Here is a 15532-nt window from a genome sequence, read left to right as displayed (position 1 = left end):
TATGATGGGATTAACCCAGTTTTCCTTAGGAGACTTTATACATGTCGCATCCTTCCTATGGATTTCATAAAAAAACTTAAATGTCTACAAAGCTAAAATTAAGGTCATATTAAGGCAAAAAAAAGAACCAAATCTAAAAAAGACAAAAATCAATATTTCAATCCTTGAGATACAAGATACTAAAATTTCGAATATTAATTGGATTCAACATCAAATTAAAATTAATATGTATCAGTACGAGCACTTTTTAAATGTAAATAGTAGAAGCTTATAAAGTCTATATATACTACACTGGCCAGAATTTAAACTAATCAAACGAAATTTGCATTAATCGACCATTTAAGTCCCAAAAAGAGCTGTTGTAAAATTCCAGGTTATACCTTTTACTTGTTTTTACTTTTTTTCTGGGAAATGTATGTCCTCAATATAGTGGTACCTCTCGATATTAAATTTTATGACCCTTCAAAATGTTGAAACTTTGAGGAGGAGGTACCGGAAAGAGTGGGCTGATACTTTTCTTTATTATTTTGGCACTTGACCAAGATTGGGGACAGGTGTGGACCTGGACCTGTTGACCATTTTCAAACTAGGTCATCGTTTGGTGAAAATACAACAACTTTGAAGATGTTAGACCAAATCGGTAGAGACATTTTCTTTAATAACAATCTTTTCAATCTTAACAACATGATCTAGAGAGGTACAGAGGTATAAGAGATAGCTCCTAGATCAACAGGCCTATCAGGCGGGACTGAATAGTATTCACTCTAACGCGGATATAGAGTGAATACTGTACTAGGAGACCATCCCCCCATCGCACCTGAATAACGAGAGCTACCCTGTCAAACCCGAGTAGTTTTGGTTCAGTTAAGATCCGGATGGTGCATCCGCGTCAATTCCTATTGGGCTCGGATTGATAGCGATGTGTAGAACATCCGCCCAGCTTGCGGCACTGGTCCACATGACACGCTGCACCTATTTCGCCAAGCCAAGCTTACTCAACTTCAGTATCGTTGTGAATCGTTACTCCAGGATCGTTGTTGACCCAACCCGTACAGATTGCATCCTTTTTGAGACTGGACTTAGAAGCAGAAGCCGATCACATCTTCACCTTCTTCCATTCGGAAATATTGTTTTTTTTTTCATTATTATTAATGGCAAGTCTCACGAGATGTGTGAAAAAGAAGAAAAAAGAAAACGAAACAAAAATAACAAAATAATTTGTTGTTTACTTTTTCCGTTTTAATAGCTTTACTTTTTTACATGGGTAAAATGTTTTAATACCTCCATATTCTTTCCGACCATTATTTTTTCATCATCGTCATCATGATGGTGTGTTGGCCAAAATAAACACAAAAACAAAAACAATGATTTAATTGAAGTTGTTCATAACTTTAAATACCCATTTTGACTTTGATTACATGACAAGCGATGAGTATCTATTGCAAATCCCACAACAATATATGACAATAAATGTCAATAAAAGTTTTTACATTGACGTTTTTATAAGCACATATACACACACGCACACACACCCACATGGACACATTTGGTTGTCATCGGCTATCCTGCTGTTGTCAACGTAATAAATATCTGTGTTGCTCCTCTTCATCAAACATTATGTCCATGGTGGCCGGTGGTTCCTTCATATCTACATACAGATATGCATATGTGTGTGTATGTATATATTCATGTATTATACATCTATCTATGCTTTTTGGTTTTTGTGTGTGTAAGAGTGCGTGCGTGGGCGAGCGGGCATTGGTATGTCAACAATGTAGCTAGTTTCTGAATGACCCAACTCCCACAACAATTACTGGCCGGGTCTCGTGCGTACCCTGTTTTTCGTATTTCCAGCACAGCGGTAGTTTGTCGAATTCTGTCTGTTTGCTTTTATTTGGATGACAACTTTTGTTTGTTAATAAAACGTGCTCTTGTGCTGCTGAATGCGTGAACAGTGGAATGTCCATAAAATCGAATAGAATTCGACTAGGGCTAATTTAGGTACATTGTTCCAGTGGGTCAGAGAACTGGAGTACCATAAACCTGTCCAGACCCATGTTCTAATTTTCGGCGTTTTGGCCTCAAGTGTGGGAAATGGTCGATACTTCTGTCGATTAATTTCTTTATGAGTCGTTCTCGGCCAAAGTAATATAAAAATTATATGCTTTATTTTTGAAAGAGTTTAGCTGAATAATTTATTTTATAATATACTACCTGAACTCGGCGCGCTTCGCTACTCCTTTCGCTCTTATATGCGTTCAAATTTTTATATATGAATATTTGTTGGTTCAAATTTCATGTTACTTTCAGGCGATGTTGTAGTAAACAAACAAACATACATTTTCCTCGTTTATAAGTATAGATTCCTAGGAAGTTAGAATATATACGTTTCGTTTAGTTATAATAATACCACTAAACATTCGTCCTTTTGCATGTTTTTGTTATAATTTCTACCAACTGAACTGTAATTTGAGATTTAAAATTGTCAGTATTGTGAAATCAATACTGGCAATAACTGTTTACTGCTGGTTCCCCATTATACATAGTCCCAATTTAAAAGTACGTTGAGATTTTAAATGTCTTCATGCTTTGAGAAGTATTTTTTAATCAAAATTGTATAGAAAATATGCAAAATTTCTCGATTTTTTCGGTTGTTTTATACGAATCTTCAATTCAAAAAGGCATTCTGAAACAATTCTACACAAAATTCCATATCAAAATAGAACAGTTCCTCGAGTTTTTTCAGTTACGCGATTTTTTAGAGGTTTTCCTCAAATTTTTCTTTTATGAAAACGTTTCCAATGTAATTACAAATAACCTAACGAAAATGTGAGTCAAATCGGCCCAGCAGTTCTCAACTGATGTGTTACTATACTTTTTTTTAATTTTATACATATAGATTTAAAGAAGTCGGTGTGTCCAGTTCCTCTGACCCCAAACAGATACCTAGGGTTAGGGGCGGAGTCAAGAGTACGTCATATACTTCCTATGGAACAGATATATTCATTATTTTGGCAAATATTAGGATTTGAGTTCAATCGAAAAAATGGGCGTGTTCACTTTTACTTTGCATAAAATCCTAAATCGGGGTAGGACGAACATTTAAAAAAAAATCTAAATCGGTCCAACCATTCTAAAATTATTCAACGAACAACAATTGATTTATATATATAGGTTAAAAAGTAGGCGTGGTTAGTTCCTCAGCCCCCCAAATGAATACTTAGGGTTGGATGGAAAGTCAATAGTATCTCGTGTAATAATTTCAAAGCGATATCTTCATTATTTTGGCGAATATAAGGATTTTAGATAAATCGAAATAGTGGGTGTAAAGTTCACAGTTCACTTTTTATTTTGTTTACTGCTGGTATTGAACTCGCAACCTTCTGATTTGTATTTAAAATAGACAATTTGTCGCGATTACGAACAACTTAAGGGCTGTTTCAAGTTTTAACTGTATACAGGGTAAGATGAAAAAACTGCAACCAACTTCAGACTGCTGTCATTTCTAAGCCACTCGCCCGACAGCTGTTAAAATTATTCCAGTGATAGCTCATTATATTGTTTGCAAGCGTATAAAAGCATTTTGGTGAGCCTTTTCCAGTAAAAAAGTTATTCGTGATGGAATTCAAGCTCGATAGTGTGGCTGGAAACCCACAAGTGGCCATCGGTAGAGCACTCCAGCATTTAAATGTGAATAAATCTTTTGCGTCTCGGACCATCGCTCGTTACCGTGATACTGGGCGTATGCCAATGTCAAGGAAGTGGACGGAAGAAAACAGCAAAATCAGCAGAAATGGTTCGAAAAGTAAAGGAGCGACTTGATCGAAACCCGCATCGCAGTCGCCGAAAAATGGCTCGTGCTCGATTCGGCAAATATTGAAAAATGAGCCCGGGGTAAAGCCATTGAAATTCCAAAAAGTGCAAGAACTTACACCGCAACAGAAAGAAAATAGAAAATAGAGCTGAAGAGTTGCTTCGCTTGGCCGAAAGTGGTGAACTGCCGAATTTGGTTTTCCCGATGAGAAAACTTTCGTTGTCCAGCAGTTTGTAAAATGTGCACCTTCGGTAAACCCGCGCCGCAGTGGCCGGAAAATGGCTCGTGAGCTGAACATATCGCAGTATTCCATTCGCAAATATTGAAAAAGGAGCTCGGGATAAAGCCACTGAAATTCCAAAAAGTGTAAGAACTTACACCGCAACAGAAAGAAAACAGACTTAAGAGTTGCTTCGCTTGGCCCAAAGTGGTGAACTGCCGAATTTGTTTTTCTCCCATGAGAAAACATTCGTTGTCCAGCAGTTTGTAAAATGTGCGACCAGAATTCAAGCGCCGGCCATGGTGATGGTGTGGGCCGCCATAATAGCCGATGGTCGCTCTCCGCTCGTATTAATTGGCCGTGGCATCAGAATAAATGCCGAATATTATCGCGAAAATATTCTGGAGGGTGTATTAAAGCCTTGGACACTCAAACATTTTGGCCGCGGACTTTGCACATTCCTACAGGACTCAGCACCATCCCACTCAACACGCGCTTCCCAAGAATGGTTCCAAAATGAGGCTCCTCGCTTCATTTCCAGCGCACAATGGCCACCAATATCTCCGAATACCAATCTGTTAGACTATTGTGTCTGGAGTATTTTGGAAAGCAAGGTTGGTACTAAAAAATACCAAAGAGTCGATCACCTCAAGCAGAGCAACATTCGGGCAGCTGTGACGGTATTATTGTCCGTTTTAAGGCCATAACTCGTGCCAAAGGTGACCAATTCGAACAAATCTAGACTAATTTGATGCTATTTCCGACATTTATTGCTTTCATTCAATAAAATTTAAAAAAAAAAAATGGAAAAATATGGCGTTTGACTTTGATGCAGTTTTTTTTATCTTACCCTGTATTACCAACTCATCATATTTTATTATATTTTTCTTCGTTTGCCGTCACTGAGTCTTAATTCCAAATTTTATCATCAATAATCTTTTTTTACATAGGGATTATAAATCGATCTTGGCCGATCGTGCAAAATTTTTGGGGTCAAACTAGCCTCACAATGTACGACATCCTTTGAATGTATCTTCAAATTTCCATTCAGCAACATAGGTTCCACTGTTGTCATTTCGTATGCCTGCTGCCTATACATTCATGTCTATTATTCTGTCCGACAAGTTATCATAATTTACCCTGTTAATAACAATAGAATAAAGCAAAAAACAAAAGCAACAGCAACTGAATGAGAGAATGAGAACGAGAAAAAAAGCGAAACGAATGGCTCAATCCTCATTACGAATGACATTTACATACCATTCATACGAATGAATGGACACATTTCCGGATACGCACCATAAAATTGTAAATAGCCGACGAATGATGTACCACTGACCACACAACAAATAAACGATGAATTTATTGGACAGTTACAAGGCTGACAAATGACATTTCTGTGCCAATGAATGCCACCTGCCAGTGATTCTTCCGTAGCTTAAGTCGGCGCATTATTGCAATTTAAATTTAAATATTTAAAATGAAAGGGGGAAGTTGACGTTTTTATATAGGGGGTTACGTTTGCCGATTTACCGGTTATTTAATATCGAAATTAAAATGAATTAATTTTTAATCTATGCAATCATTTAAAAGAAATCACGCTCATCAATAGGAAAGGTGATCTTTGCAGATGACTGTGACTTTGGTGTACGATCTTATTATAATGTCACATTCGTCAGGAAAAAATGAATATTTGATAGGGTCATGAGGTATTTATTAAAATAAATGTGGTCGTTAATTTGGTTGCGAATTTGAAATTATAATTCAACCTAACAATTATGTCGTCAACGATTCTGGAAAACTCAGTCCCACCTCGGGGAAGACCTTGGAGTTTGGACTTCTTGTTTCGAAATCCCACTTACGAACGACGTTTACTTTGCAAAAAATCGCTCGAATTCGAGTAAAGAGTGAAACTCGCTCCACGTTGAGTTGGGGCACTCCGCGGCGTATAAAAAACAGAACGAGCAAACCCCATTTTTCGGTTTCGCTAGAATAAGCGTTGCTCGTTTTAGAGTTGGAGCAAATTTTGTTCGAAAGCGAAAGCACTCTTTTTAGTTTTTTTAAACCACAGAAGCAAACGAAACAAAACCAAACACGGTGAAGAACATTGTCACTATTTTTGTACACAAAATCAACCTGCTCCGAACTAAATATTTTTTCCACTTAATTCACTTAAGAGCGATTTGGCTCCCACTCTAGTTGTTTAAATAGGAGTGATTTTGGGGGCCTCTCCCACACAAAACAAAAGTGTGAAGAGTAAACGCCGTAAAACAAAATCCCACCCCTCAATTACTTACTTTCGCGAGGATGTTTCGTTCCGGTGTTGAAACGAGTAAATCTGTGCTCTGATTCCTAGCAATATTAAAAGGGAGACATACACCTACCAAGTTTATGATGGAATAGGATCTTGGGGGTCGCTCAATTGTATTCTCATCGCCGCATTGCATGTGGTAAAAAGTATTCTATTCCTGGCATATCCAACCGTTTTGGCATTGCCATTAAGATACAATTTGGATGACATTTATAAAATCACCAATGAACTATCACTCTCGGGGTGCTCGAAAAACTGGATGTAAAAAAATAGGCGCACCCCTTCGAATCAGCAACCGTTACAATACTAAACATGACTTAGGCCATATCATTCTTTTCCCGAGGTTCGATTTAACCGTTCCGTTTATGTCAATGTCAGTTCACTGATTCTGGAACCCGTCTTTGTTTATGTATTTGGCTAAGAACTTTATAACAAACAGCTGTAGCTGTAATATCCTGGAAAACATTTTTTGTCCCGGAACAATAGAAGAGCTGGGCAGTCAGGCTTATTCGATGAGATGTTAAGCAACATAATTCATTAGACATAGTTATTACGGTTATGTTTGGTTGTGACAATCTCCGCTTCTATAGCGCCATCCTATGCAAAATGTGAGGCAAATTATATGTTATGCTAGCACTGACCCCCTGATCATACCCAGGATGGAATGTGACAAAAAGGAAGGGAAGGCAGAAAACCTGCTACCGGGCTCCATTCTGCATATTTTCAATACTATGGCAAAACTACCTAAATCCGTCTGAAGATTTTTGGCTGTAGTTTACCGAGGTAGCTGAATTTTTAAAATTGAAGATCGAAAAAACAATCACGCATATATAATCCGTTTGAGAGTTATACGTTTTCGAGTGTCGAATTGTACATTTTCTAAATCCAGCAAAGTTATATTACAAAGATTAAAACATACGATTGGATTTATTTTCCGTGAAATGAAATTTCTTCTTTACAAAATTTTCCATTTGACCTTTGTCGCCATTATGGAAGTTTTCATTTCAAATTGCTATGGAACAAAAACTGAGACTCTGTGCTATTTTTTATACACCTCACCAAACAAATAATAATTATTTTAGACGCAACAAAGTATATATATTCTTGATCAGCGTAAAATTCTAAGACAATTTAGCCCTGTCCATCCGTCTGTTGTAATCAAGCTAGATTCGAAACGAATAAAGATAGGAAGCTAAAAATTTGCACCGACCTGTCTTTTGTCTGCAGGCAGGTTAAGTTCGAAGATTGGCTATATCGGTTCACGATATCGTATAACGGTACCTCCCAATATTCGGTATTTTCATGATTTTAGCCACATTTTTAATGGAATCCTCAGAAATTCTACACAAGGAGTTTATTGTGAGTACGTTACGATAATTGTTTATATAGATCCACGATATCGTATGGCCCCTATATAACGGTACCTCCCGATATTCGGTATTTTGACAGTTTTAGCCACATTTTTCAATGACATTGTCTGAAATTCTACACAAGGAGTTTTCTGTGAATATTTTATGTTTTAGGGGAATTGTCTATATAAGAAAATTGTATATGCAGGTCTACATCTTTATATAGCCCCATACAACGGTACCTTCATTTATTCGGTATTTTGATTATATTACTGACATTACAGGGTGAGATAGAAAAAACTGCAACAAAGTCAAACGACATAATTTTTAAATTTTTTATTTAAATTTTACTGAATGAAAGCAAAAAATGTCAATCAAATTTTAGAATAAGTTTAGATTTGTTCGAATTGGTCACCTTTGGCATGAATAATGGCCTTCAAACGGCCAATGAAACTGTGACACGCTGCCCGAATGTTGCTCTGCGGTATTTTGGCCCATTCCCGGCGAAACGCTTGATTGAGGTGTTCGACAATTTGGTATTTTTTAGTGCCAACCTTGCTTTATTTTCAAAATACTCCAGACTCAATAGTCCAACGGATTGGTTTACAAACTGCTGGACAACGAAAGGTTTCTCATCGGAAAAAACCAAATTCGGCAGTTCACCACTTTCGGCCAAGCGAAGCAACGCTTCAGCTCTTTTGAGTCTATTTTCTTTCTGTTGCGGTTGAAGTTCTTGCACTTTTTGGAATTCCGATGGCTTTACGGTAACGAGCGATGGTACGAGACACTAAAGATGTATTCGCATTTAAATGCTGTGGTTTTCCAGCCAAATATAAAAAAATCACACTATCGCGCTTGAATTCCATCACGAATAACTTTTTTTCTGGAAAATTGTCACCAAAATGCTTTTGTACGCTTGTAAACAATATAATAAGCTGTCACTGGAATAATTTTAACAGCTGTATGACGATTGGCTATAAAATGACAGCAGCCTGAAGTTGGTTGCAGTTTTTCATCTCACCCTGTACTACTATATAATGCTGGTTTTACAATTTTTCACTCAAACACCATTCCCGTACACGAAAACGTGACAAAACTTGCAGTCAAATTGAAGAGAGAATGCAAATATGGTGTTCTCTTTTTTTAATTTTCCGCAACACAACAATTGTTTCCATTCCGCCCTGATCAATGTTTTCGACTATCAAAAATATACCTTAAAAAACTACTATCTCTTCCAGGAGAGAAAGATTGCTGTCTGGTTCAATTCCTACATTGAAATTTTGTCGTATCACCGAGGACTTGATTCCAAAAAGTCATTGGCATTACAGACGACAATTTAGTATGCGTTTTTCCCCAATGTTTACAATATGCAAATTAATTTTATAATGAAAGAATTCCATTTGATTTCAATATTCCCTATTGACTTTAAACTCGCAGCAATATGACATAGTCAAATATTTTAGCTTGAAATTTGCAAACTTAATATAACACTCAGTTTTTCGTAGTTGATTTTTAAATTTCCTCTTTTTTTCAAAAAAGATCTTATTATTAATATATACTGTACTCTACTCGACTCGTATAAAATGCCAATTATTAACTTTTCTAGTTAATAGTTTTTCATTTGTTGCCGTTTAGTTATTGGCATTTCGGAGGAGATATTGTGTAGTTGTGGTAGTGGCGTGTACAATGTACATCCCCCTTCTTGAATGCAATGCTCCATTCACCCACCCATCCATCCTGTGCTCAATATTATCCTCATCATTTGGGTCAGGCTATGCCAGAAAAATAGGACCATCGAACAAAAAGTTATGACTAACATGCATTCGCCTCTGCGAACTTTCGTCTCGATTCAAATGGACTTGCGAAACAAATTCTGCAATAAATGGCGTTGTTGCTGTACGCGCGCCTACTTTGGCATTACTTTCAGGGGAGCAGAGCATGGACGAATTTCATAGAAATCCAAATGCAATCTAATGGTAAATATTAAATACCACTCTCTTACTCTGGAGAGAGTTAAGTGCACACACACACACATACTGGCAAACTTCATTGATTTCTATGAGTTGTAACTGCAGTCAGAGTCGACGAAAGCCACTTGAGGAAATTCATTGCAGAAAATGATGTACACTCTACCCTCAGTGGCCAACCGAGTACACGGAGATAAAATTTCAATTTGAGGCTTGAGAAGGAGGATTGACATTAAAGATTATGACCAATTTCACAAGACGTCTACAGTCTGTGTTACTCTAATGTAACGATTTGGGATCTTCCGAATCAAAATAGACATGTTTTTGAAATGTTTGACATTAAATTGTTTTTGAAGATTCTTCCCTCTCACTTGGGTGCGAGCGCTTCCGAGATACTCCTTTTTTAGAGTGTGAGCCGAATGGCTCGACATAAAGTAGCGTATATCTCGAAATAGAATATGTGGTTTGCTGGTTTGTGTGCGTGTAACAGCAAACAGGTTTTGATGTTGCATGGAACTGTTGGGGAGAGGGGAAATAGTGTACAAAATCAAAGAAGAGAAAAAAAGTAGAAGCAAGGAGCCGGTGGATTTTGTGTACAAATGCAACTACGCTATCATAATCTTTGTCGATCATATATGCTGTGTTTGACACTTTTTAAAGTTTTCGACTGTCACAAAATTGTAAACGTCGAAATCGCCATATACCTGTACAAATCAGAGGGGTAAAATAAAAAGGTGGATATGTATTCATAACATAAGTACATTTTAGTCGCAAAAACGCTATTAATTTCAGGTGACATTCCCTTGTAAAAATAATTCGTTGGGAAACTCACCATTTGGTTATTAGATTGGGTAAATTCAACACTTTATTCGGGTTTTACCTTGTTGATAGACTTTAGGAAACACGTTGCCACATATTACTATAGTGCAGTCTCCAGCGGGTCCTCGTCTTGGTCTTCTTAAACAGCGACAACATTTTATCAGTCGTTGGAATATGAACTCATCACAGTCATCGTGGGTAACTAGCGTTTCTGTTACATCATTCTGACCAGTATAAGCTCTATCTTGAGCGACCACTTGGAGAATGTATGTTGGTAGCAGTAAAGTGTGGAACTTCGGAGGCACACGTTTCACGTATATGTCTCGATAGTTAATAGCTGCAGCGTTTTGTGACAGGTATTTAGGTAGAAGAAAAATTGTTGGGATTGTTGCAAGAGGCGAGACGATCTGAATTGTTGCTAATTTGTAGCCGATAGGAGATAATTGTGAGCAACGGTTAAATCCCAGGGAAGATAGTTGTTAAGACAAAAGTTAAAAATGTAGCGTAGATGTGATGCCGTGCATACCGAAAACAAAATAGGGCGAAATAAACCATTTTGTCACCTTTGAAGTCCCCCAAACTATCAAATGGTGTATATATATACACCACCATATGCATAGATAGACCCTAGATTAACAAGCAAATAAATCAGAGCTCCATATAGGGTAAGTGCGCCTAAATTCGGCATGCCCCAGTAGTCGGCAGTTTTGAAATTTAAACTTAAATAACTAAGAATAGAATTGACCAAATAATGAAATAATTATAAAAAATAAAAAAGGTCAACAGTGTTCTCTGTTCTCTTTCTGTAAAAAAAAAAACAATGACCTCCGATCATTTATTACGAGAGAATAACGGTTTTGGTCAGTGAGTGTCTTCCAACGCGTGTGATAGTGCTTGTTTGTAAAGAAAAAATAGTGATGGCGTCAACTTAATAATCGATTTAAGTAAATTAAATTTAATACCTTTGGAATCAGAAATATTTTATAAAAGTAAGTAACAGTCTAAAGATCATTTTATAACTTCAAAAGTTTACAAATCAAGCATTTTTCTCTTATATTATATAATGCCGACATTAGGAACAGAAAAAAGAGATTTGCCAGTAGTCGGCAGGGGGGTGCCGATTACTAGAAAAATATAATTTTTGACCAATTTCACCAAAACTTGAGAAAACCATTAAAAAATTATCCAAAAACTACTCAAATAAAAAAATATTTTTGTGTCTGCAGTTGCTTTTTGACCAACTTTTCTAAATTAAGTAGGTTTTTTAAATCAGCTATTTGACGTTTTAGATAGCGGTGGCATTTTTGAAAAAAAAAATGTTGGCTATCTAAAGGAAAAAAGATCAGTTCACAAATTCGAAATATAAGAAAGGCACTTTTTTTATTTAATCTCATTTTTATTTTAATTGAAAATCCATACGTTACTGAAGGTAACCCTACTATTCTTAATTTTCTACCTATATTTAGTTTAGAATGATAATTAAATAATACACTATTAAAAAACGAAATTAATTTCAAATTCTGGATTAAACTGTGAATTAGTAATATAGCATTGTTTTATACTATTTGAAATAAAAAATATACAAAATAATATTTTTTTACTGAAATACCATATGCCGACTACTGGTAAATAGACATGCCGAGCATTGGAAAATGGCAAAAAAACTACAATTTTAGTAAAATTGCAAATTTTGCCAATTTTCAATTTTTGTTTATTATTTCGCAATTGAAAGATTTCACTCAGAATGTTGAAACATTGAAAATCCTAAAAGACTTTTTTTATTTCGCTCAAATAAGGGCGAATATTCATCGTTCCTTTAAGAGTTGGAGTAAAATTCACCCAAAATCGACCAGATTCTGCTATTGTCGAGTACTTAATATTCACATAAAGTTAAGCAATTTTATAACATGTTTAAAGGATGCAATGAATGCATTCATAGTACAAGTGTAATATAATATAAGTTAATTATATAGCATTGTATAGTACACATTTTAAAAGTATAGCGTTTTGTTAATGTTTAAAAATGGTTGGGCGCGTTCAAAAGTCTGCTACAAAAGTGTTCGTATGATAAAATCCCTTTACATATGACTCTAACACGATGTGGAAACAGGCCATTACTTTTGTCATGCCGTTGTTAAATTTTTTTAAATAATAAAAAAATTTCTCAACGTGTACCGCATTATTGGCATTGAATAATATGGAGCTGTACAAGACCTTTGCAAACATTACAACTGCTACTACCACTATTTTTCTTTTTTTTTCATTTAAATATTCTTGTTGTTGCTGTTGAATTTGTTTAAGTTCTTTTTGTTGTTACTGACTAAAGTTTACTTTTTTATTTGGTTCGGAACGCTTTCATCTGACTGTATTTTTTTCGTTCTCTGTTGTTATTGCAGGAGTTGGCAGAGTACTTGGAAATCGTTATAAATTGGGCGAAAAAGTGCTCGTTACCAATGGCGATAAGGCAAGCGGCAATTTTATAAAATATGATGTTGAAGTTCGTGATGCCGATGTGGTAAGTAATACCTTTCATTTGATTCTTCTTTTCCGCTAGTTTATGGCCAGGCCGCTGATGCTTGTGGCCTACAGCCTTCTGCTCCTTCTGCTCTGCTGGCTGGTTGGCTGGCTGCCGTGCCTTTTATATATTGGCCATGTATGCTGCGTGTATTCATCGTGCAATAATACCAAATATCAAACAAGAAAGCAAACAGGCAACCAACCAGCCAACCTATCGTGATTTTGTATTTTATAACACTTCATCATTTTCCATAGAAGAGGCAAAATACAGGCATGACCATAGGAATCGGTACAAATGTTAAATGATGTCGGTCAATTTGATTAAATCTGATATCATTTAATAGAATTCAATGAATGAATTTTAGACTAACATATTGTCGGACTAACATATGGAGTCGGTCTTGCCTTGTGCGCCCTTCTGGCTAGAGATTAACAAATAAATATTTTTGCCAAACTTAGATAGTATTTTTAGCGACAGGTTTCGAAAGTACTTTTAAACATATATGATACGCGCCTTGCTACTCCTTTCGCTCTTATATGCATTCAAAATTTTATATACACATTTATATAGAATAAATTATATACAGGGTGAGATAAAAAACTTCAACGAGGTCAAACTGCATAATTTTAACATTTTTTTTAATTTTATTGAATGAAAGCAAAACATATCGGAAATAGCATCAAATTTTAGAATAAGTTTAGATTTGTTCGATTTGGTAACCTTTGGCACGAATTTTGGCCTTCAAACGGCCAATGAAACCGTCACACGCTGCCCAAATGTTGCTCTGCGGTATTTTGGCCCATTCCCGGCGAAGCGCTTGAGGTGATCGACACTTTGGTATTTTTTAGTGCCAACCTTTCTTTCCAAAATACTCCAGACACAAGACTCCAACGGATTGGTATCCGGAGATTTTGGTGGCCATTGTGCGCTGGAAATGAAGCGAGGAAGCCCATTTTGAACCATTCTTGGGTGGCGCGTGCTGAGCGCGATGGTGCTGAGTCCTGAACTGAGCTGTCACTGGAATAATTTTAACAGCTGTCGGACGAGTGGCTTAGAAATGACAGCAGTCTGAAGTTGGTTGCAGTTTTTTCATCTTACCCCGTACATGAAATTGGACGAAAAAATATGTGGGAGCTATATCCAAATCTGAACCGATTTCAATATAATTTGACAAAATTATTTTCCGATCAAATACCGTCACTTATTCCAAATTTCATTGGAATCGAGCATACATATCGTGTTTGGTGAATCAAATTAACGAAATCAGTCGAAAATATATATGGGAGCTATATCCAAATCTGAACCGATTTCAATGTAATTTGGCAAATTTATTGTTACCGATTTCCATTACACATTTTAAATTTGGAGACGGTATCCATAACCGATCAATATAGTTAAGTGCATCCAAAAATTACATTTTCTGGAGATACCTCCGATAATAATGCTATATTACCAGTTCCAAGTGGAATTTTAAAAATGTATATAGCCTATGTTACATTCAGGCGATGCTGTAGTATATATGAAAATGTTGAGACTTACGTACAAACATTTTCCTCTTTTATAGATATAGATGAATAGTATATACGCAATTTCATAAAAATAAATATCCAAAATACCGATAGAGCCGGTTTGGATACTGTATAGCAGATTTAATTTGAAAGTTCTTAAACGTAAATCTTTTTAGGATCATTTACGACAAAATCTATATTCCGAAAAACTCAATTCCGACACAAAATTCGTCGTAATTAATTTATGGACATATCTGCATTTAGACACACTACTTGCACAGAGTGTACGCAAAAAATGAACGACGATTGCAATTTCAACATGCCTTTTCGTTTCGTTTCCCCCATTTCAACGCCTATATTTGGATTCAGTTGTGAAGTGGAGTTTCTGTGTTGTTTCCTCTTTCGCTTGCTGTTAATCGTTTTTTATTTCATTATTCATCCAATCGTATTGTATCGTATCGCCATAACGTATCGTTGGGAAATCATGCCAATCGGAGAGAATATGGTGCGGTTGGCCAAAGTCAATATTTGGTTAAATGAAACACAACAGAAATTTGAGCTTAGCAATCATTGAAAAGAAATTGGTCAATACCATCAAGTTAATCACGCCCCACAATTTGGCAATGAACTGGCGAAATATGACAAGGCATATTTTAGTTCAATTTGTTGGCAAGTAATTACAAAAAAATCGGGATTGTACATACATAACCCAATTATCCTAGAATGACCTAGAAGGAGATACTTTTTTTACATTCCACATACATATTTTATCTTTTATTATTGCTTAAACGGGGTAGGAGGCGGCATAATATTTACTTACATTTTTATTTACTTACTCATTTTGTTGTAATTTCTATTTGCTTTCAGATACAATTTGAAAAATCCTATGATATATTCAGTGGATCCCTTTATCGAGGACATTTTGTTGTTCGCAATCACTTGCAAGTGGATAAATTTACAAATTTGGTAAGTCTTCCGATGCGGACAACGAAACAGAGCTGCATCTTAAGTGCCCTTCTCGACGGA

At 36.1% G+C, this 15532-nt stretch overlaps 1 protein-coding gene across 1 annotated transcript in view; it reads left to right on the top strand.

Annotated features, from left to right (window-relative positions):
• Window positions 1–15532, top strand: part of LOC131800517 (nuclear pore membrane glycoprotein 210-like) — a 126940-nt gene that overhangs the window by 32195 nt on the left and 79213 nt on the right. The window contains exons 17-18 of the mRNA XM_059120327.1: window positions 12877–12995; window positions 15374–15472. Of these exons, the coding sequence (XP_058976310.1) occupies window positions 12877–12995; window positions 15374–15472 (218 nt within the window). The remainder of the gene's footprint in view (window positions 1–12876; window positions 12996–15373; window positions 15473–15532) is intronic.

This window comes from Musca domestica, unplaced genomic scaffold (assembly GCF_030504385.1).
Source record: "Musca domestica strain aabys unplaced genomic scaffold, Musca_domestica.polishedcontigs.V.1.1 17, whole genome shotgun sequence".
NCBI classification, from domain to species: domain Eukaryota; kingdom Metazoa; phylum Arthropoda; class Insecta; order Diptera; family Muscidae; genus Musca; species Musca domestica.
Note: the sequence above shows the minus strand (reverse complement) of the source record. Positions and strands in the feature narration are given on the sequence as shown.